General features: G+C 47.4%; 1 protein-coding gene across 1 annotated transcript in view; it reads left to right on the top strand.

Annotated features, from left to right (window-relative positions):
- Positions 1-23,042, top strand: part of PTPN3 (protein tyrosine phosphatase non-receptor type 3) — a 100,139-nt gene extending 77,097 nt beyond the window's left edge. Inside the window, exons 19-26 of the mRNA XM_054727701.1 lie at positions 1,280-1,440; positions 9,123-9,213; positions 9,489-9,550; positions 12,780-12,926; positions 19,371-19,499; positions 20,354-20,499; positions 20,997-21,132; positions 22,812-23,042. Coding sequence (XP_054583676.1) covers positions 1,280-1,440; positions 9,123-9,213; positions 9,489-9,550; positions 12,780-12,926; positions 19,371-19,499; positions 20,354-20,499; positions 20,997-21,132; positions 22,812-22,889 — 950 coding nt within the window. The 3' untranslated portion in view covers positions 22,890-23,042. The remainder of the gene's footprint in view (positions 1-1,279; positions 1,441-9,122; positions 9,214-9,488; positions 9,551-12,779; positions 12,927-19,370; positions 19,500-20,353; positions 20,500-20,996; positions 21,133-22,811) is intronic.
- Positions 23,043-23,800: the final 758 nt, after the last annotated feature.

Genomic DNA, 23,800 nt, shown 5'->3' with positions numbered 1-23,800 from the left:
GAGGAGTCCAGCGATTGGGAGCAGGCCCTTGGCCACACCATGCGCCCGTGGGGTGCTGCCCTCCTCGGCAGCCAGCGGGACAGCACTCTGGCCTGTATGAGGTGAGGAAAACGGATGTCGATTGACTATTACAACCACAAGGGCAGTGCCACTGGTCTACAACAGTAACGATAAGTTTAGTTTTTAAATAAAAACATAGGAGCTGATTAAAAGAGAAATAAGGAAACAGCCTAGGGAAGAGCTGATATGACAGAAGTCACGAAAGCAATGGAAGAGCCGAGTTTCTCTAATCAGAGAACAAAATGTGGTCTTCAGGGTCAGACAGATATGGACCAAATCCCTGTGCCTCGCCCTGACAACTTTGGACAACTTACTTGCCCTGCGAGTCAGTTTCCTCATCTGTGTAATGGGAATAGTGACTCGTGTTCAGCATTATAAGGATCCAGTCCAACTGTGTGGAGAAAGGTACAAGCTGTTACGCTCCTCGTCTTTCCTGTTGTCTTGAAGGCAGTAGGGAGCCAGTGAAGGCTTTTGAGGGAGGGAGGGAGTGGCGTCCCCTTCTGAGTAGAAAGAGAAAAATCAGAGATGATGCTCAAGTTCCCAATGTGGGAGGCTGGAGAAGGAAGTAGCAGTAGGTGGAAAGGGGCACGTGAGGCTGGAGAAGGACTGTGCCGGTGGGGCAGTCGGGGCCGAGGTTATTTTTATTCGTATGGAGCCTGCTGTGCAGGGCGGATTCGAACACTCGAGGTAGGCATGAAGTGCCATAGAGATGTTAGGTCTTGAGATGTGTACGCGGGAGCCTCCCACCTAAAAATGGCCGTCAGTTAGGTTGGCTGAGTTGTGTGGGACGACGGTGCCATGGATAGCATGCCGGACCTCACACCAGGGCCTGGGAAAGTGCCTGTTTTAAGGGAGCAAATGAAAAGGAACCAAGAAGGGGGTGAGGGGGGATGGGTACGAGAACCAGGTCAGAGAGAGCGAAGAGAGAAGATACGTTTTCTATAAAAGCATCCTTTCCCTTTCTTTTACTTTTGTCAAAAGCCTCTGAGTACTAAACACCATCATAAACGAACCACAATAGCATGTTGTTTTGTGAAATCAACACGTATAATCATTCAACAAGAAGTAGTGTCTTTGGTGAAAATTGCTGTGTGCGTAATCGTTTAATGAGATGTTTTAAATCATCTGCATCCAGGTGTCGTAAGGGTAATTTGTGGGGAGGAAACTGACCCCAGAGCTTTGCCGCACAGCCAGACACACCCTTTCTTGTCCCCTACAGCTGTCCACTCCTTTGCGGATATCAAATCTGAAGATGAACTGAACCAGCTCTTCCCAGAGGCCATTTTCCCTGAGTGTCCGGAGGGTGCCGACACCTTGGAGGGATCCATGGAACAGCTAAAGAAGGGCCTCGAAAGTGGGACGGTGCTGATCCAGTTCGAGGTAGGAGAACCGAGGGCCCACCCACGACCTGGACCCCGGTGCCTCGGTGGGCTGCTAAGGTGCTGCCGAGTCAGCCAAGACCCTGGGGGCCCATGCTCATCGCCAAGCACAGAAGGGACTTTGAGCACCGGGCAGTGGAGCGGGCCCAGAAAGCGGGGGATGGGGCCCACAGCCCATCACTGAACTCTGCCTCACCCTCTTATTCTAGCATGTTTGGTAGTCATGGAGAAACGCGTCAGAAATCGAGGAGGAGGGACTCTGAGCTATTTAGCTGCCAACACAAAGGCTCCAAACACTCAGCAGTAGAAGGTAGTGGAGAGGCGGAGTGGGTGAGCGCCCAAAGCATGATGGAGGAGCCCATCCCTGGCCCCACCGGGCATCCTGTAGGGCAGTTAGTGTCATCCCATCAGAGTACAGGGCCTTGTGAACATGTGAACATGAGTGGTAACCAAAGTCAGACGCCCTCGTCCTTCTCCAGGAGGGACCGCTAATCACAGGGTTGAAACTATTGACAGAAAGCACACACAGACTTTACAAAGCAAAGGAGGACCAAAGAAGCCTCGGTTTCTAAGCCAGCTTTACTAACAGAATGAAAACAGACTGTGTGTATCGTCCAAATGTTTCTCAAGGTAGAAGAAAGCAGAGTATTCCATGCAAGAAAAGATAACAGAGAGCACAAAGAAGCATTAAACAGGTGCATAAAAGAAAATCGATCATGATTAACGCCAACACACCCAGATTGGATTCATAAATTATGAAAGACAGTCTCAGGTTGGATTTGAAAGCAGAATTCAGCAATTCCTTGTTTATTTGTATAAAAGAGAGTCACAGAAGGAAAACTAGGCAGCGTGTCAAATGTATGTGACTGCACATTGATTCGGAAAGCAGGAGGAGTATGGCTGTGGAACAAAAAGGAACGCAAGGCATAGAGTCTTGAGTGAGAAGAGGTTTATGGTATAAGGGATAGGATGTAAATAGATTACATTATTAGAGCAATGTGTGTTAAAACAACAGTAGAAAGTAAAAACCCACAGGTGAAAGGTGAAGATAATTGGCCTCACTCCACCCCCCCAAAAAAGAAAATCAATAGGGAATTTTAAACTTAACAGTCATGGCAGATAATATAGACAAAAAGTAAGTTTGTATCTTGTGGAAGCAAGACCAGGATTAAAGGGTAGGAATAATAGAATTACGTGGGTAGAATTGGATAGACATAGACTGACTATCTACAGAGAGACAAAGTGTTCCTCCCACTGGCCTGCAGGAGGCTGTGTAGGCTTAGGATTTTAAAAGAAGAAAATGCAGAGGTTGTGTTTCCTGGCCTTGCATTGCAAAAAAGCTCAGGATTGAAATGTACCTTCTAAACACTAAAACTGCATATTTTTAAACATTCTCCAAAAGCATTGAAACAAGAACTTAAAAGCCAGATACAGAGTGTATTCGTTGTATTCCTTTTTTGGTGTTGGAGGAGATGTGAAAGGCACTGTGCAGTCACTCATTCATTCAGGGGGTGTAGATTAGGTGTTGCCATGTTTCAAATACTGAATCAGGAGCACATGAAGGAGGGAGAAGGTGGGTTTTGGCCCCAAGAAGTGTATAGTCTAATTTTGGTATATTTGCATGGATGTCTCGTGAATCCCAGAAACAGCTAAAGACCAGTCTAGGGCAAGATGTCATTGCACAGAATGTGTGTTCTGTAGAAACGGGAGGCGAGGGGTTACCGGAGGTCCTCTGGCGTGAGATGTCGTATTAATAGAGGATGGATGGGATTAAGTGTGGAGGGGGTTGAATATGCCAGGAAGGTCCCGAGCTAAATGCAGACTAAGCTCCTAGGTGTCAGGTAGCAAAGGGAAACAGGGATACCTGGGCTGAGCACTGCAGCAAGGACTCCTTGGAGATGTCTCCGGGTGATGGAGTCCTTCAGCCCAGAGGGAACCGTTTGTCTTTTATCACACTGACCACAAGGAGGCGCTGCGGGCTCTCAGTGAGGAAGAAGACCAAGGTTGGTCTTAACCTGTGCTCGGGAGAATCCACTCCACTCGGGGCTCCGCTTTTATGTTTTATGTATGGGAATCCCACAAAAGGTTTTTCTTAACCAACATTCACTGAACATCATTAACAGTTTAAAAATGCTTTGGAGAGAAGTACCCTCCCGTCCCCCGTGTTTTTGAGTAGTGTTTCTCAAAGGATGACACTCTGAACATCTGTATGGATATTACCCAAAGAGCTTGTTACCCTGGGCCCAGCCACAGCTCCTGGGTCAGCCATGCTGGGATGGGCCTAGGTGTTGATACTCTTAACCAGATCCCCCGGAGGTTTGGATGTCCATGTGGATCCAGGGGATGATGGGGGGGGGAGGGGTAAAGATTGTACCAGAACCATTGTCCCACTGCTGCCCATCCCAAGTCTTACCTTTAGAGCCTATAGTTAGACTAGAGCCGTGGTCGGCAAACTGCGGCTCGCAAGCCACATGCGGCTCTTTTGGCCCCTTGAGTGTGGCTCTTCCACAAAATACCACGGCCTGGGCGAGTCTATTTTGAAGAAGTGGCGTTAGAAGAAGTTTAAGTTTAGAAAATTTGGCTCTCAAAAGAAATTTCAATCGTTGTACTGTTAATATTTGGCTCTGTTGATTAATGAGTTTGCCGACCACTAGACTAGAGCATAAGAAATAGACAACATAGAAATTTTAGGTTTTAAATTTTAGTTTCACATTTCCATTTCCTCCCTTTAGTTTATGTATTTCCTAGAAATGAAGTAGGGAAACCCTCTTTTTAAATAACATTTGCAGAATTCCAAAATACAAAACAGATAACAGCAGAGCAGCTCTGTGATGCAGCTGGTGGGGTACACGGAGCCCTGCCTCCATCTCCCCATTTTATCCCAAGGGACCCCAGACTGTGAAACGTAATTTAACGACCACTATTACAGAAGGGGGAAAGAGGTCCCGCACAGCTGCTAGAGAAGAATTTTAAAGGAAGCCAGATCAAACCAGAAACTAGGACAGGGAAACCTTTAATGAGCACTTACTATGTCCCAAGGACGTTACATGCATCATCCCACAGAATTCTCACAGCAGCCCATTGTATAGATGAAGGATCAGAGTCTGGGCGAGGTTATCCCACAGCCGACTGGAACCCAGGCAGGTTAGTTCAAGAGTTTGCTCTCTTATCAACTATCTAATCTTTTCGAACAACAGAATGTATTTACATGTGAGTTATCATTAGATTAGTACAAATTAGAGCTAGAAACGATCTGAGAAGCTATCTAGCCACATGGAGCCAAGCAGACTTTAAATCCTGGCTCTTCCTACGTAATCTTGGCATGTTCCTTAATCTCTGTGGCCTCTACTTCCCCAATTGGGTGTCTCATGGGTTAGTTTTAGGGTCAGATGAGATAAATACTTAATGCGTTGTCTGGCACATGGTAAGAGTGCAATAAAAAGTAACAACTATCATTATTTATAAACTAAAGGCTGGGTGCACGAAATTTGTGCACTGGTGTTGGGGGGGGGGGGGGGAGTTGTTCCTCAGCCCGGTCTGCGCCCTCTCGTAGTCCAGGAGCCCTCGGGGGATGTCTGATTGTTTAGGCCTGCTGAGGGGAGCAGGCCTAAGCCATCAGTTGGACATCCTTACCCTGCGAAGGCAGGAGAGGCTCCTGCCACCGCCACTGCGCTCTCCAGCCGTGAGCCCGGCTTCTGGCTGAGTGGCACTCCCCCTGTGGGAGCGCACTGACCACCAGGGGGCAGCTCCTGCGTTGAGCGTCTGCCCCCTGGTGGTCAGTGCGCGTCATAGCGACCAGTTGTTTCACAGTTCGGTCAATATGCATATTACCCTTTTATTATATAGGATAGAGGCTCCAAGAGTCTAAAGAACATGCCCGATGTTCACACAAAAAGTGGTCACGTCACCTTAGAGTTGGACCCCAGGGCTCTCTGACTCCACAGTCCTGGCATTTCTGGCTCTCCATATGCTCGTCCAGTGCTATCAGCGGGTGGCCGATGGGGGCTGTGCTCTGGACCAGCGCAGGAAGCTATGGCTGGGACCTAGCAGGTGCCCACCCCACCCACTCCACCACATAAAGGGCCTGCCCTGCAGTAGATGGGCCATGGCCAAATCCCTCCCATGGTGATGAGCTGGTTTCAGCCCAGCTCCCTTTGAAGTATATTTCCATGAAGGGAATTCCCCTGTCCTTCCCCTGGCTTTCGATAAACAATTACAAATGTGTTCCAGAAAGCATTTAGTCCCAGCTGTAACAAAATCAAACTTAATAATTAGCATTTCTATAGCACATTGGAATCTGCCGAAGGTGTTTTACATACTCCATTGTCTGTACAACAGTCCTGTGAAATAGATATGGCCAGAATGATTAGGGTCTCTCCTTTATGGATAGAGAAAATGAGGCTCAGGGGCGAAGGGACTTGCCCAGTGTCACACTGAAAGAGATCTAGGGTTAGAATCTGTTAAAAGTCTAATCCATTGTCAAAACTCACCATCGCCAGGTGGGACCCAGTCCTTCACCCAACTCCAACATGAGCCCTTCCCTTGTAATAATTCCAGTAATTCAGAAATAGCCACAGTAAAATTAATAGTCTCCTAACCCCATCCCCTCTAGCTTCTTTCTCTTTGTTATAATTTACAGATAATTTGGTGAGTATCCATCCATATTTGTTCCAATGCTCATGAAAATATAATTTTTACACACATATGTACATAAGTACACACACACACACATACTATATGCCGCTATGGGGTCACTATTGTATATATTATTCTGTAACTTGCATTTTTCACTTAAAAATAGACAAATGGAGATCCTTCCAAATGTGTGCTTTTAAGTCTAATTTTTTTATTACTTGCATATAATTTTGTGGTATGACTGTACCATGCATTTCTACTAGCCCGAGGTGGGCACATGTAAAATATTTTTAAACACTGCTATAGTACTTTATTTTTATTTTTAGTATTCTATAATCTCATCAAAAGATCATTATACTGTTGAGATACTTATATACTTATATAATTAAAGCCTTTTGCTAGATCTTTGCTTTTCTGCTAGAGACCATCTCGAGTTGATTACATTTACATTTTTGTTATTTGAAAAGAAATTCTTTTTACCTCCAGGTTAGGTTTACTGATTATATTGGCTTAATTAGATTTCACTTCTGTGCAGTTTAGGGGAATCTGACTGATTCAGATATTCTCCCTTCAGAAACAAACCAAAATCACCAATAAACCATGAATTTGTTTCTAGAATGAGCTCAGAGAGTCCATTACAGTTTGCAGATACTTAAGAAATTGTCCAATGGCTAGTTGATTATTATGAACTAAAATTACAAAGGCGATCAGTAGCTGAGCACGGGGAGAGATTGGAATTCTAAATATTTAGTAAATGTGTAATTGTCGTTACCCAAAATCTCTATGCTAATTCTTTCCTGGTGATTTCTGTACAACTTGTTTGTTTAATTAAAAAAGAGAGAGAGAGAGAGCTAATAAGAGAAAAACCAACAAATAAAATTTGCAAAAACATAAGGGGTGAAATAACATTCGGCCTCCCTATTCAAATTGCAGACACATTCTAGCTGATGATACCAGCCACAATTTGTTGAACGAAGCATTCTCATGCACCCTGTAGGGCAGGCAGCGTGGTTATATGTATCAAAGTCCTTCAAAATAGGCTTTGATGCAGTCATTCTGTTCCTGAAAATTTATAAGAGTAAAAAATTAAAAACAGCCTAATCAAAAATAGAGTAAAAGTTGAAATAAATTATAGAAACTACAGATACTGAGACAGTAAAAATAATGTGTGTAGAGAATACTTAGAATATTTAACGACACAGAAAACTAGACTGTGTAATAAGTAGGGGGAAAAAAATGGCTTCAGAATTATGGTTGTATTTCCCGGAACGCTTCTTGTGAGATGTGAGATTCTCCATGGCCAAATTAGCTTGAGAAATGCTTAATCATAATTAAACAAGCTTACGCACTAAAGGGCTTGTCTTCTTGGAGAGTCGTAGCACAGAAGGTGGCTTGTAGTATTTCCCAAGTTTATTTGACCCTGAGACTTTTCCTAAGGAGTGCCGATTTGCTTCTTTCAGAACACGTGGTCCCCTAGAACACAGTGTGGAACATGATAGCATATAATTATTCAGCCTCCGTTTTTTGTTTTACAAAACCTATGTGTTACGTGTTTACGTATATGCTTATGTATATTTGTGTACACGTGCACACAAAAATCTAAACTGGAGGACACATATGAAAAGGGTTGTCTCAGGGTTGTCAAATTACTGGTCATTTTCTTTTTTATACGAGTCTGAATTTCCTAAATTTTCTGCAAAAAAAAAAAAACAAACAAAAAAGGTCCAACATTGAAAAACTGTGTTGTTTTAAAATTCCCATAAAGTTAATAAAAACCACTGGTGAATAATGTTTCACTTTCAGGTTCAAAATGGGAGAAACGGTTGTGTAGAAAAGAAAGCCGAGGTGGAGAGGGGCAGGAGGAAACTTCAGGAGGGGAGGGACTGTCCTTGGCCTTGATGGTGGCAGTTCACTCTTTTGTACTTATCCCCAAATGCACTGCATTATATAGACCATTGGTCGGCAAACTCATTAGTCAACAGAGCCAAAGATCAACAGTACAACGATTGGAATTTCTTTTGAGAGCCAAATTTTTTAAACTTAAACTTCTTCTAACGCCACTTCTTCAAAATAGACTCGCCCAGGCCGTGGTATTTTGTGGAAGAGCCACACTCAAGGGGCCAAAGAGCCGCATGTGGCTCGCGAGCCGCAGTTTGCCGACCACGGGTATAGAGTAAATATGGACCGCTTTTTACATGTCCATCAGACCTCAATAAAGTGGTTTCAAGGAAAAAAGAAAACTCAAGCACTGAAGTCAGATCTGAGTTCAGCGTGTGGCACATGATCTACGCATTTAATCTCTGCCTCTTCGCTTGCAAACGAAGGATACTGTTAATACCTCTCACAGAGCTGTCCTCAAAATCACTTCAGGTGCTGTGCAAAGGTGTCTAATGCGTGCTTGTAGATATGCAAAGACTGTGTCAGTTGATTTTTTTGCTGGTGATTACGTGCACAGGGGAATACCTCTTCATATGAAGTTTACTATGTGTGGGAATAAATGTTTTGGTTTTCTTGAGGCAATAAATGTTTTTACTATGGAAATAGACCTGTGGAATGATGAATGAAATGTTCTTGTTTTCAAGCATATGGTTTACTCCACTGAATTGGAGGGAAATGTTTTTAGACTAATGTAAATTATTTTCATTTCATTTTAAGTCGGAATTTTTTCTCTCTACCTGCTTTTGGCATTTGTCAAATGATTGTCATAAAGGTTTTACTTACTGTGATCATTATCTGTGACTCAGACAGATATGACGTTTGCCGCTGCCGTGCCCTTCCCCCCCCCTCCCCCCTGTCTCCCCCCCCCCCCAAAAGGTCCTCATTCACGTTTTTTTTTTAAAATTGAAGAATACTTCTTATGGGATCATAGAATTTCTTATTGGGAACGTGTTTTTTTTTTAAGATGTAACACACAACCACTTTTAAATGGTAAGATTTTGGCACCGTGAACGATAAACTTTTACTGTTCAGGTATGTTTTCACACTCCTTTGATAGCTGGTTTTCTTTTTTTTTTACAATGGCTTTTTACTTCTCTGTTTGTTATATAGCAACTCTACAGAAAGAAACCTGGGTTGGCCATCACCTTTGCAAAGCTGCCTCAAAATTTGGACAAAAACCGATACAAAGACGTGTTGCCTTGTGAGTTTCTGGCACGAACGCCTCCTCCCCCGACACACTGAGATAATGTTTCCCTTTCTAAAACAGATTGTCTGGTGTTCTGGACCGACTTTCAGTGTGTCTGTAAACACCACCGTCTTTATTGCAGCCATCTCAGACTGGGAACAGTTGGGGAATAGTGTTTATGCTAATGCGGCGAGGGCTGCAGATGGGGCTGGGAACTGAACCCTTGTGTGCTTGGTAAGATCAAAATAAGGCTGGGAATGATCGGTGAATGCCTTTTCTTCCCCCCACAGATGACACCACCCGAGTATTACTGCAGGGAAACGAAGATTATATTAACGCGAGCCACGTGAACGTAAGTTAGGAAACTGGGTAATAAGAACACGGTAACCGCTGTCGGGAGCACGGTCAGGGCTCGGGTGGTGCTTTGCATTTGAGGAAGTGCTTTCCTGTTCACTCCCTTATTTCAGCACAACTGCCCGGAGGGAAGGCAGAACAGTCTCATTTTACAGAGGAGGAAACTAAGGTTCAGAGAGATTAAATAATTTGAAAGCCACAAGGCTAACAGAAGGTGAGACCAAAACTTAGATTCTGTGTCTCTGACTGCAGGGTCCACATGCCTTCTGTCCTCAGTTGCAGGCATCGAGGTGTTTTGGGTTTGGGTTAGGGTTTGTTTTGTTGTGGGTTTTTTTGTTTGTTTGTTTTTGCCAGTGGTAGGATAGTAACTTTCTGTGTTTTCCCCCCTGTTATTACTGTATATACTGTCATCTGAAATAAAAATAAAACCATCTCTGTGCATATAACCCAAAAAGAAAAGGTAAAAGATTTCACATGTTGTGAGAAAAGCAGTCATTTTACTCTGAAAATACATCTTGGGCAACGTAGTTGCCTGCACTGGCCTCACCCACCCTCTCTGAATGTCCGTTTCTTCATCTAAACCAAGGGTCAGCACACCTTTTCTGTCAAGGGCCAGAGAGTTAATATTTTGGCCTTTGTAAGTCAAGAGGCAAAATTGAGGATATTACTTAGGTACTTACACAACCATTTAAACTGCAACCACCCTATATAATAAATTAGTAATATGCAAATTGACCGCACCTTCGCTATGCCCAAGCCATGCCCACCAGCCAATCAGAATGAGTATGCAAATTACCCAACAAAGATGGCAGTTAATTTGCATATGCTGAGGGAGGGAGGAGTGAAGACTGAAGACAACTTAGAAGGAAGAGGGAGGAAAATCGGAAAGCAAGGTGGCTGCCAGAGGGAAAGCCCAGGTGGGGCGGGGCGGAGCGGGCCCGGCAGCAGCAGCACGTGGGTGCAGGCGCGGCGGAAGCAACGGCAGCAGCGCACGCCTCGGCAGTGGCCGCTTGCAGGATTCTTCCTGCAAATGGGCTACTAGTCCTATATAATAAAAGGCTAATATGCAAATCGACTAGTCGCTATGATGTGCACTGATCACCAGGGGGCAGACGCTTAATGCAGGAGCTGCCCCCTGGTGGTCAGTGTGCTCCCACAGGGGGAGCGCCGCTCAGCCAGAAGCCGGGCTCATGGCTGGTGAGCACAGTGGCAGTGGCAGGAGCCTCTCCCACCTCCGCTGCAGTCGGATATCCGCTGAGGGCTCCCAGACTGTGAGAGGGCACAGGCTGGGCTGAGGGCCCCCCCCCCCCCAGTGCACGAATTTTGTGCACTGGGCATCTAATGTAAAAATATAAAAATACCGCTCTTAGCCTGCAAAGTGGAGGTCACATTTGGCCCTCAGGCCATAGTTTGCCAACTCCGAGTGTAAATGAACAGATGACTTCTCAAGTTAAGGTCTCAACTTATAGCAAAACTATCAAGAGCTTTCCTAAAAAAAAAAGGTGGGGAGGGGGGTCTGGTCAGTGATTCCATTTATTCCAAAACATCCATGGGATTCATTGATGCATTGACCTTCACTGTAACATTCCTTGTGTCTTAAAAGCAGAGCATCAGAAATGGTGGGGACAACTTGACTTGGGGTCGTGAACACACAATATGCAGATGAATAATTATAGAATTGTACACCTGAAGCCTTTATAATTTTATTAACCAATGTCACCCCAATAAATTCAATTTGAAAACAAAGAAACAGTGGTGGGGCAATAACACCACACAGTCCAATCTCCTTGAGTTACTGGGGGAAGGCGGGGTACTGACACCAGAGTTGAGGAAGCCATTAACCCAAGCACCAATGAAACCATGAATTAGGTGCTTCCGTTTACCTTACCATCCAAGAATGTGTGAATCACGGTACTGCTGCAAAGCTCAGCGGATTCTGAGGTCTTTTGTAGAAAGAATTCCATTCAGCAGGACAGAAGTAAAAGCAGAGCAGGCTGGGGAAGACACTAGGAGAGCTGAAAACATGTCAGAGTTTAACATTAACCAACTCCAGTGGTGGCTGCGAGGTGGTGGATGTGTGTGTTCACTAACTCGATTGTGGTAATCATTTCACAATGCATATGGGTATCAAACCATCATATTGTACATCTTAAATAGAAACACTTTTTATTTGTCAATTAGATCTCATTAAAGCTGGGGTGGGGGGGCGGGTAGATTGATCAACTTCATGACACAAGCATGGGCAGCCGTGCAGAAAGCTCATGCAACAGTAGATGGTGGTTATAAGCCTGTATAGTTTACGCTTCAAAGAAAAGTAAGTACCGGTAGATTTTGATAGAAAGCTGTGCGTAAAGAAAAAAATGAGGATTTTTTAAGGACTTTAGTCTTATTTTTTTTTTTCTACATTCAATATTATTTTGTATTAGTGTCAGGTGTATAGCACAATGGTTACATAATCATATACTTTACATAATCATATACTTTACAAAATGCCCGCCCCCCAATATTTCCAATACCCACCTGGCACCATATATAGTTATTACAGTATTATTGACTATGTTCCCTGTGCTGTACTGTATATCCCTGTGACTAGTCTGTAATGCCAGTCTGTACTTCTCAATCCCTTTGCCTTTTTCAAAGGCAATCTGTACAATCTCAATCCCTTTGCATTTTTAGTAATATGCAAATTGACCGCACCTTCGCTATGCCCAAGCCACACCCACCAGCCAATCAGAATGAGTATGCAAATTACCCAACAAAGATGGCAGTTAATTTGCATATGCTGAGGGAGGGAGGAGTGAAGACTGAAGCCAACTTAGAAGGAAGAGGGAGAATTGTACCCAACTTCCCTCCCACCTGGCAACCATCAATCTAAAAAAATTGAGGATTGATAGGTGTCCCTGAAAATACAGATGCCCAATATTGATTATATTTATGATACAGCTGTGAAGGTCATTTAAACTCTCCCACCATCTTGTGGGTACATTTCTAATGATCGCCTACCGAGTATCACAGTTGTGTCTTAAATATCTAATGCTAGCACCTTTGTCAAATACCTTTCAAGGAATTTTTAAAATAGCTTTTTGAAATTTTTTCTTACTGGCCATAAGTTGATAGAGACATTATTCTGGTGTGATGTCCGTTGTCAACTAGAAGAGTTTAAGATCCAGTTTCCTGTCTGCCCTGTGGCAGTAACGGATTCTAATGCCTTAACACTCCCTTGCCAGATGGAAATTCCTGCTGCTAACCTTGTGAACAAGTACATTGCCGCTCAGGGACCCCTGCCACATACCTGTGCACAGTTTTGGCAAGTCGTCTGGGATCAGAAGTTATCACTCATCGTCATGTTGACGACTCTCACAGAGCGAGGGCGGGTAAGTGGCTTGATTTCCAATTCAGATGTGTGCATGTCACGCTGTGTTCTGTGGAACATGAGTCTCAGAGTGAAAAGGGTCTTAAATGTGGCCCAGTGTAACCCCTACGTGACTCATAAAGCTTCTGTAAAGAGCTGCTGATGGACTTCTCTGATGATGGCAAGCTCAACCCTCCTGCTGCCCACACCCTGGCCTTCTCCAAGCTAAAGAATGACAGGACAGCCCCTCCCACTCTCTGCTCGGATCCATTATTACAAGCCAGAGCCCTGCCCCGTGTTTCACCTCACCTGCCCAGACCCCCTGCACTGGCCTCACCCACCCAGGACAAGTGCTCGTCCTCAGAAGAGCAGTGTGGGTGCCAGGTTCACAGTGGAGGTAAAACGTAGGAGAAAGGACAACCCCTGCCAGCCTCTGCTTGTGTGGCGGCAAAACCCCTTGCAAAAGCAGGTAAGAAGGGCTTAATTCGGAGAGTGATGGACACCGTACTGTGCTTAGCAGGGCGTACGTTTTCCACAGGAACAGATCTCTGATTATGTAACAGAAATCAGCATGCAAGGGATACTGTATCGTGGATGCTGGAACTTGTGCCTACATCTGGATAGCTTCATTATGAAACGTTTATTCAGAAGCACATTCCAAAATCAAATCTAAATTAATTTTGAGCCACCTGCTTTGAATGGATCTGTGCCACTTCCTCCCAGGCCTTTCCTCGCTACAGAGTTCAGAATGCCAAATTGGTCCACGCTGAAAGTCAGTACACAGGATGGGGATGGGTAGTATGTTTGAGGAGACCAGTCTACCCTCTCACCTGAAACAGCAAAATAAGGATTCCTGCTGATTGATAGAGCCCCATAGATCGCAAATGGCTTTGACGTGCGGTGTCCCGGGCAGAGCGCTCCCCACCTCTGCCAAGACCCTCCAGGGTCCATCTGTGGGTGTTCAGCTCTGATATTTTAAAAATTCCTCCTCACAAGGAGCTGAAATCCATGTTGCTTTGAACCGTTACCCCACCTGCTTTTCCCACCTGAAGACGCAGAGTGAGTCACCCCTTCTTCTATGCGGTGCTCTTTCAGGTATCTGAAAGTCATCTTCAACTTGCAAAAGGTGACACGTTGAGCTCCCACCAAGCGTGTGCTCAGTGGACATTGTCTGGTCTTTGTCTCAAGCCCTTGAAACCTACGTACAGCACTCTGGAGGGGCTCTGGAGCCGCACAGTCTGGGTCCAAAAAAGGTTCCTCTTGAGCAAGTGCCTAACCTCTCTGAGCCTCAGCTGTCCCTGTAGGAAATGGAGATGATAATGGTGCTCCCCGTGGAGGGTGGATGAAGACGGAGACAACGTGTACAAGAAGCTTAGAGAACTACATGTTGCACATGTCCAACAAATGTTAATGCATTGGGGGGTGTGTGTGTGTGTGTGTGTGTGTGTGTGTGTGTGTGATCATCATCAGCAGCATCATTGCTGGTAGGACTCAGCCATCAGTTCTGGCCTTCACAGTGCTCCTTGGGGCTTTTCTCATTCTTTGTGTTGGCTATCACTCTCCGCTGCTTGTCACAGTTTTCATCAAAATCTCTTCACATAAGTCACTGTTTTAAAAAATGTGAAGGTGTTTAAGAGGCTGTAGAAGCCTGTATGTCAGAGGCATTGAGGGCACTCTTTGGGGAGCAGTTTTTAATTCTCCCAGCTCTGCCCCCAGCCCCTGCCATTTCTCCCTCTTCTCCTGAGGGATGGCCTGTCTGAGGCTTTGCTGAGAGCACAAGGTAGCAGGTCTGTGGCATCCCCTTGTCTAAAAGTCTCGTGTTTTTTTTATTTTTAATTTTTGCTTATGTTTTGTTTTTGTTTGTTGTTTGTTTTTTGTGATTCTTCTAATCTTGTTTTGAATAGGAAATGAAGTTACAGGGACATTTTTAAAAAATATATTTTATTGATTTTAGAGAGGAAGAGAGAGAGAGAGAGAGAGAGAGAGAGAGAGAGAGAGAGAGAGAGAGAGAGAGAAACATCAATGATGAGAATCATTGATTAGCTGCCTCCTGCACAGCCCCTACTGGGGATCGCCCTTGGCCAGAATTGAACCCGGGACCCTTCAGTCCGCAGGCCGACACTCTATCTATTGAGCCAAACCAGCTAGGGCGTTATAGGGACATTTTTTTTTTTCTGGAGCACTTGCTACCGTCCTGTTCTGTGGTGTAGTGGACAAGAAGGCAGACGTAGGGCCATGTGTCCTGAATTCAAGTCTCAGCTCTACCTACCTGTGTGACTTTGGAAAGCTGTAAAACCTCTGTGGAATGGGGTAAGGGTACCAATTATGTTGTGAGATTGGGGGGAAATTGAATGAGTTAAAACAGATAGCTTTCTTGGTACACAAAAAGTATAATAGAAAGGTTAGCATCAGTAGTAGTTTGAGTGCCACCTTAACAATTATTGCCAGGATTAGAGGATACTTATTTTGCTGTAGTATTATTTTTCTTTAACTTGACTCACCTATTTTTATTTTTGTTGTTTAATAAATTTCCTTTGAAAGATACATCTTTTAAAAATTTTTAATTTAATTAAAGTTGGTATACATTCTTATGTTGGTTATATTAGTTTCAGGTGTACAATAATGTCATTTGACATTTTTATACCTTACAACATGATGGCCCCTAGTTCTAGTATCATATGTCACCATCTGTCTTATCACAGTATATATCAACTATATTCCCCTTCCCCGAAAAGATACATCTTAAATGGAAGTTCAGTATCACTTGCCATAAGTAGAAGGTATGTGTAAATACACGAAGATCACAAAACAACACTATTAAATTCTCCATAAATACTCTTGCCTTCCAGGCTCTAACCCTGAGGCTTGCTTGCTTCCTCAGGCACCCGCATCTCCCCCTCCCCCCCTCCCTCCCTCTTAAAAAGAGAGTTCAAGTATCAGGGAGGTATAATGTGAAAGCTATTCTGGACCCAAATTGAGACTTTCCATGGCACCCATGAACAAAACCCATCCCACCATGTGGGTCTATGCTGTTGAATACAGACCTGGTCTCCTCCTAATTGACCTGCAGGCATCCCATACTTTGCAGGCCCTCATCTGGGGCCACTCTGGTATTTATAGATCAAGTTCATTGCCTTGTCCTTTCCAAAATCTACTAGCCCCCCCCCCCCCGCCCCCATTTGGAAATGACGCTCTGTTTGCTGGACTATTCTGTTACTTCTGGGTGCCTGGATGCTCCAGGTTTTCTCAGGAACTGTCTGTGGAGGCTCCGCTCTTCTGTCTCATCAGGTCTTTCAGTCCATGGTGCAGTGCCTCGGAGCCAACACCTGAGCCCATGCAGGCCATCCGCGTGCCTGTGGTGACCTTCTCTTTCCCCTTTAATGTTGGCCTCCCCTTCCCGGCTGTAAGGCCATTCTTCTCTGCAGAGAAAAGAGAGCTCCAGCAGGCATGGCTGGTGACAGATGATCTACCCTGATAGCATTCCCTTCTCTCCCTTGTTCTGCTTGTTCCAACTGAAAAGTGCGGAAAAGGTCCTTTCTCCCATCCCAGAGGCCTCACTTCCTCTGGCTGCCGTGCAGGCCCTGGCCCTCCTACTCCGTCCTGATTCCATCCCCCTCCTCTCTTGTTGGTGACCAGCCGGGATTCTTTGTCTCCCAGCCCTTTCTTCCTAACTGAACCCATTCCTGTTGGTTCCTGCGTGAGAGATTCCCATCTCCCGTGAGTCACAGCGTTCCCTTCACAGTCTCAGGCCCTGGGAACTCACCCCTCTTGTTTATCGATTGTTAGAAACCTGTTCTTCTAAAATCCAGGCTGCGTGTCTCCTTCCTCTCCTGTTACAAGCTCTCAGGTGATGGGAGCCCTTCATCCTGGGGCCCTCATCCGGTCCTCACCACCACCCAGCAGCTGGCTCTTCCTGGAGTCCGGAGTCCGTCACTACAGGGGAAGTGACACTTTCAGCATGTCCCATGTGTTTTCTCAGGTTATGCATTTAGTAGCAGGGGACTCCCTGCAGGCCTGTGGCTGGCCGAGTCCCCCATCACGCTGTGCAGCCCTCAGGTCTGCCACTGCAGAGGGCTCCCCTGAAGCCCTGATTCATCCCGTGGTCTGGGAAACGCCTCCCTGCAGGATCTCTGAGTTCTCCCTTTTTCTTTCCTGCCCCAAATGTTTCTCTCTGTGTGCTCCCCTCAGGCTCATGCTTTCCTCATAAAGGAAATAGAGCTATAGAGGTACAGCTTTTCAATGGAAAAAGTAATTTCTCCTTCCATCAAGGATATTTCTTGGGTGGGGGGCATTTTTTACATCTGTGTATGCCCCATTATGTATGTCATCTGACACCAGTTGATTCCCTCTCTGAGCTTCAGTTTATTCATAGGCAAAATAGAGCCAATGATAGTACCTACCTCATAGGTTTTGAGACCAATATAAAATAATGCCCATAAAACGCACCATTTTTTGCCCTAGCTGGTTTGGTTCAGTGGATAGAGTGTTGGCCTTCGGACTGAAGGGTCCTGGGTTCGATTCCGGTCAAGGGCACATGCCCAGGTTGCGGGCTTGATCTCCAGTAAGGGGCGTGCAGGAGGCAGCCAATCAGTGGTTCTCTCTCATCATTGATGTTTCTCTCTCTCTCCCTTCCTCTCTGAAATCAATAAAAATATACATATATATTTTTAAAAGGCACCATTTAGTGCTTACATACGCTGTTCAAACACTAGGAGCTTGAGCGTCATCCCTGCCCCCAGCAGCAGCATTCATGAGGAAACTGCAGCTGGAAGAAGTGGAGTAACTTGGTCACGATCACACAGTTGGTTAGTGGGACTTACCAGGATTGAAACTCAAGATTTCCACAAACTTCTTACTCTTCCCACCACACCCCCCGTGCTTTCAGATCCAAATAGACCTAAGATCTAAATCAGATCAGGGGGTAAAGAGAGAGGCCAGTTCCGGGCAGATTCACTGGGAGTCTCTAGAAGTAGAGATGTTGTGGCTCTGCTCTGCCTTGCATGGGCTGATCAGTTCAGAAGCTATCTTCCCACCAGGCCTGCGGGCAGAGCTCCACGCCCCTTGCAGAAGAGGAGGAGATGTAGGCTGGTGGGTGTCTTCTCTGCCGCGTGTTCTACGGACAGCAGCCCCTTCCTGTCTAAGCAGAGTCAGGCAGTGGCTGTTAGCCAGATACCCAGGCTTAAGGTTTACAAGTAAATTCTCAGCTCTATCTTCCCAGCAGCATGCTTTAATTTCAAAGCATTAAGTTCAAACTGTGGCATTTGAAAACAAGAATAGAAAAGCTGTTTCCAGACAAATTATGTGCATCCCTTGGCATACCCTCTTTCAGCTGCAAACAGATGTAATTTTTACTTTGGATGCAACTGTGTGCTTGGAGAAAAAGCATTTTTGAGTGAATCAGAATTTGACTGACAGAACTGTGATGAGAGGGACAGCTTGGCCTTGAGTTTTGCTTTGAAGCCAGGGCGGGAGTATGATATCTGTGGGACAAGCTTCAGGGTTTGGAGGGGGAAGTAAAAATGGGGAGGGTGGTGGGGTCAGCCAGCCTGCAGATAAGCCCAGCAGCCCTAAGACCTCAATCCCGCTGAGCCTGGGGTCTCCTCGTCTGTGCTCTGGGAGTCTCAGCTCCATGTGACTCCTGTACGGAAGCCTGAGTAGGCCTAGGGGCTGCTGCTCGGGTGCAGAGGGACGTTCATTTACGTGTAGGGATGTCTTTCATCTGGACTGTGTGGACTCTCTCACCATCCTTACTCAAGTGATGCGGGGCCCACAGTGACAACAGTCTTAGGGGCTCCATTGACTTGGTCCCCACATAGTGAGCCTGGCACTGCACTATCATCTCCAGCCTCTGTCACTGTCTGTGAAGTGCGTGCTGTCCCCATCTTTTGGGCAAAGAACAGGCAAATCAGAGCAGTTGAGTAGCAGGTTCAAAGTCACATGGCTACCTCCCACAGAGTCCCGACTCCCGAATGTGCCGTCTTAACTGCTGTGCCTTGAAGCCTTTACCTCAAAGAGGGTGGGGGTGGGTGGGGAAGGAGGGCTGAGGTAGAGAGGGGGTGTTGAGAGCAGAGAAGGGGCTTGAGGGACTGGAATGGGATTGACTGAGGTAGAGGAGGCTGGGGTAGAGAGGTCACTTCTAAGTCAAGGCCCAAGGCCTGAGGCCTCCTCCTGTTCATTCCAGACCCTGGTGAAAAGAAGGTAAGTCTCTGTACTCGTCTTCTGGCTTCCAGCCCAGACTGGTTTGTGAGCTGTGGCCTGGCCCCTGGCAGGCCAACCCCCATCCCCGTCTCCATAGAGGGCAGACACAGCAGGTCAGCCCCGCCTGAGCTCCTTGTCTCCCAGCTGGCCGGAGTACCTGCTGTAGCGAGAGGGCTCTGGTTGAATGCCCGGCCCATCTGTCCAGGTAACTGCTCATACACAGCACCCCCCATTGGAGATTCACTCACAACCCGTGCTTCCCTCGCAGACCAAGTGTCACCAGTACTGGCCCGATCCTCCTGATGTCGCCGAACACGGCAGCTTCCACATCCGCTGTCAGTCAGAGGACTGCACCATTGCTTACGTGTTCCGAGAAATGCTGGTCACAAACACCGAGGTGAGCGGTGCCCTGACGGTGGGTGGTCCGGGCAGGCAGTTTAGAGGCAGGTCTAAGTCAGCAGCCACTGTGGTCCTGGGAGAGCTGTTCTTGGTCGGCTCCCCATTTTCACCTGGCAAGCATTTCAGTAAAAGAGCCAGAACTCGTGTTCACGCAGCACTGTTCACGTAGCCAGCAGGTGGAAACTGCCATGTCCATGGATGGATGAACAGATAAACTAGGGGTATAGTCGTATGATGGACTATTATTTAGCCTTAAAAAGGAAGGAGATTCTGACCCATGCTACAACATGGGAGAATCTTGAGGACACTGTAAGTGAAATAACCCGACACTAAAGGAAAAATACTGTCTGATTCCACTTACGTGAAGTACCTGGAGGAGTCAGATTCACAGAGACAGGAAGGAGAACGGTGGTTGCCCAGGGCTGGGGGGCTGGGGGGAATGAAGAGTGCATGTTTAATGGGTAAATAGTGGTGATGGTTGTACAACATTGTAAATGCACTTAAAAGCACTGAAATGTACGCTAGTAATGGTAAACTTCACGTTATATAAATTGTGCCCATTACCAAAAAAAAAAAGAGTTACTGTGTGTGGCCCTAATAGCAAGTGCTGTAGGAACAAACGGAATGAACTCCCGGGTGGGGAGGAGGGGTGGGCAGATGAGCCTAGAGGGTGGGGGGTGGGAGTAGGTGAGGAGGGTGGGCAGGAGTTGGCAGGGGCCCCAGCAGGGCTGTGCACGGTGGGTAGAAAGAGCATCAGGAGACAGAAGTACCCGGGCTGGAGGCCTGAGAGGGCCGGGTCTTCCTGCCCACCCTCTGGGTTGACTGACCGAGGCCAGTCTGCGTCCTCCTCAGACCGGAGAAGAGCACACTGTGACACACCTGCAGTACGTCGCGTGGCCTGACCACGGCGTGCCCGACGACTCCTCGGACTTTCTGGAATTTGTGAACTCCGTGAGGTCCCTGAGAGCGGACGCTGAACCCGTCCTGGTTCACTGCAGGTACTGGGGCTTGTTGGGTTGGGTGTGTGTTTTTTCATATTCCCACTCCTCGGAAAGGCCTGGAGAAGGTTGGCAGACATCACACCCACCTGAGTCCCACCAGGTTAGACGTGCTTGAACAAAGCTCTATTGACTATTTCTTTACGGCGTCAGGAGATGTGGAACTTTGGGAAGCATAAACCTCCGAGTGCAGCGCAGAGTTGAAGAGGAGAGTCCCTCCCTCTTCCGCCTGCTCCGAGGCAGCTGACCTGCGGGATAGATGTGGATGAGATGAGGGGGTGGGAGGGTTCTTTCCTTTGGTTTTAAGCGCCAGGCCTCCGACTCTCTGAGGAGAGGCTTTGTCAGCCAGGTTGAGAGCACCCTGAGTGTGTGTTCCGGACCCTGGAAGGTCGGGGAGGAAAGCTCCATCTGAGTAAAGGGACCTGGGGAGGAGCTGAGCTGGGCTGTGCAGAAATGCTGGCTGAGCAAATTCCAAGTCTCTGCTCCTCTCCCCCCAGCGCTGGAATAGGTCGAACCGGTGTCTTGGTCACCATGGAAACAGCCATGTGCCTCATCGAGAGAAACCTGCCTGTTTACCCTCTGGATATTGTCCGGAAAATGCGAGACCAGCGCGCCATGATGGTGCAGACATCAGTGAGTGGAAATCCAATAGGAAATATAGTAACAGTGGCCGATGCTCCCTGAGCGCTTGCCCTGGGCCAGGCCTGTGCAAAGGGCATGGCAGGTCAGGTGACCGAGGCTTGAGGGGACTGAGTCACTTGCCCACGGTCACAGCTTGTCAGGCTGAGCTACTCCACAGCATACCGCATCTGGCCCCTGCCTTTCGCTGCCTCCACTTCTGCTGCCTCCAGGGTTTGTTTCCTGCCAACCACTCAGCCAGGGAGCTGCCCTGGTTGCATTCTGCCTGGTGACCCCCTGGCCCATCATTTGTCCATGAGAAGTAGGCAAGGTCCCCTGAGGGTTTCCTCCCTCCCACCTGTTCCAAGATGAGCCTTTTGGCTCAGGGAACCTTCCACATGGCCCTCCTCCCTCCTCCTGTGTGTTCTCTCCCACGTCTGTCACGCCTGGGGACTTGGCACTGCACGGCTCCCAAAGAGGAAATCCTGCGGTTTTCCCCAGAGCTATAAGAACGGTGGTGGGGTGGAAAGACCCTGATTCAGGCCCCCCACCTACCGGGCAACCTTTGAGTAATCCCTTAACCTCTCTCCCAGACTCAGTTTCCCTATCTGCAAAAGGGGGGCCATTCCATATTCATTCATTCATCGGATCATTGCGCAAAAGGAGAGACCCGAGCCCATGTGTGTGGTGGGAGAACTGGACTGGCCAGTGATAAATCTCAGAGGCAGTGGGGGAAGGGGGGGGGCGGGCACGGGAAATGTAAGAACTCGGTGGAAGAGAAACCAAAGCCGACACTTCAGAAAGTCAGGGAAGGCTTTCTGGGGGAGGGGCCTCTGAGGCAAAACCCCCGGGAGAGTTAACAAAGGAAGGAGGGGAACGCCATGTTGTAAGCACTCTGTACCCTCTCACAGGCTCATGGGCAGCGTTTCTAAGATTGCTCTAATCATTGTGAGCTCTCGTAGTTTTCTATTCGTTTGTACCCACAGTCTGGTTAAGAGAGAGAGAAAAAATCAGGTTATTAAGGCTGTTTTGGGCCCTGTTCTGTGGAGTGGAAGACCTCATTGCTGGCTTAGAATTGTTCAAGTGCATCATCTGGGTAACTTTTCCAACTGGTGAAGCTCAGTCTCAGGGCTTCCTTTCAGCCTGTACACATCACTCAAATGCACGTTTCTTAGGTGTTTGCTAATAGAACCATCTTCTTCAGAGCGGCTTTCAGTGGCTCTTCTTTTAAAACAAAATCCAGATCCTTCCCCCCCCCACCCCATGACCTGGTTCTGGCCCCCTGTGTGGTCCCTCCTTCCATGCCCAGGTGTCCTGGGCCAGGACCATGAGCTCTGACCGCAATTCTCAGAATGGGCCGTTTTCCTCGGAACCTCCACACTGGTGCCTGCACTGGAGTGGCCACCCCGCAACAACCATCACCCCGCCCTGACTCCTCCAGACGGCCAGTTCCTCCCTCTGCCGTGGTTCCCTGACACTTTGCCCCTTTCACTCTGGGAACAGTCCCCGCCCCTCATCTTGCAGCAATAATGGGGTCACAGGTGTGTCTTCTCCACCCTTCCCCTGGCATGTAGCACAGGGCAGGCCTGGCCAGTGCTGGAGCTCAGAGGGTATTTATCAGACTACTCTGTGTGGGCGTGAGGGGCTGTTTGTGGGGCTGCTGGCAAGCTTGACGGCTGTCTTCTCTTTTCCAGAGCCAGTACAAGTTTGTGTGTGAAGCCATTCTTCGTGTTTATGAAGAAGGCTTGGTCCCAATGCTGGATCCCAGCTAAGGCAACTGTGAAATGCTCATTCCTCTTTCCGAGGGCATCCTCCGTAAGGACAGACCTTCTCTCTGGAAGCAGCAAGAGGAATCTGCAGGCTGTGGTGTGGGAGAGGAGAGGGCGCGTTGAACCCAAGCACTTTAAATTTCTATGAAAAAGGAATCGTGTACATAGGAACTGTGTAGATACGCATGCGGCGGTAGCATCATTTAGGCCCGGGATTCCTCCGGAGAGAAATGCGCAAAAGGGGGTCTCCGTTTGGGGCCTGTCCCAATGCCTTCCTCCCCAGGCATCACCATGATCCTGTCAACCATCCTTGGGCACTCGAGAGGGGACGCCAGCAGCGCTGTGACCTCCCAGAAACAAGACGGTGCGGCGATTTGGAGTCACATGGATGCTCTGCGTGTATATGTGTGCAGGACTCTAAGAGCCGAGCTTTCTGTGCTTCCAGGCCGAGCTGAATGTGGAATGGCCCCCCTTTTGCAGGTAGCGGTCACGCCCTATGCTAACGAAACCGAGATGGATCTGCCCAAGGGCAGGGGGTGGGCTTTCCGGCTGAAGGATGAGCAGTCCCTTTCCTGCCTCCCTTTCCTTTGTCCCATCACCCTGCGTCTCTGACTTTCTTGGTCCTGAGAAGTGTACCCAGAATGCCCCGCTTTCTGCCTGCCTTCGTGGACCTTCTTCAGGTCCACACGCGGTGCCTGAACCGGGTTAGTCCTTTAGGTTCGGGTGAGTTTTCAGTTGAGACTCTGAGAGTGAGGATGTGGGGTGTTGTCTTGGTGTCTGGGTGTTGGTGGTCGGAGCAGGTGCTGCTCGCCTCTGTCCGCCTCTCACTGAGCTGTCGGCGCCCAAGACTGGAATCGTCAACTACTGAATCTACTACATGGATTGCTGCTACTTCAAGCTATGACACTTGAAGC

This window comes from Eptesicus fuscus, chromosome 15, assembly GCF_027574615.1.
Source record: "Eptesicus fuscus isolate TK198812 chromosome 15, DD_ASM_mEF_20220401, whole genome shotgun sequence".
In the NCBI taxonomy this organism is placed as follows: domain Eukaryota; kingdom Metazoa; phylum Chordata; class Mammalia; order Chiroptera; family Vespertilionidae; genus Eptesicus; species Eptesicus fuscus.
Note: the sequence above shows the minus strand (reverse complement) of the source record. Positions and strands in the feature narration are given on the sequence as shown.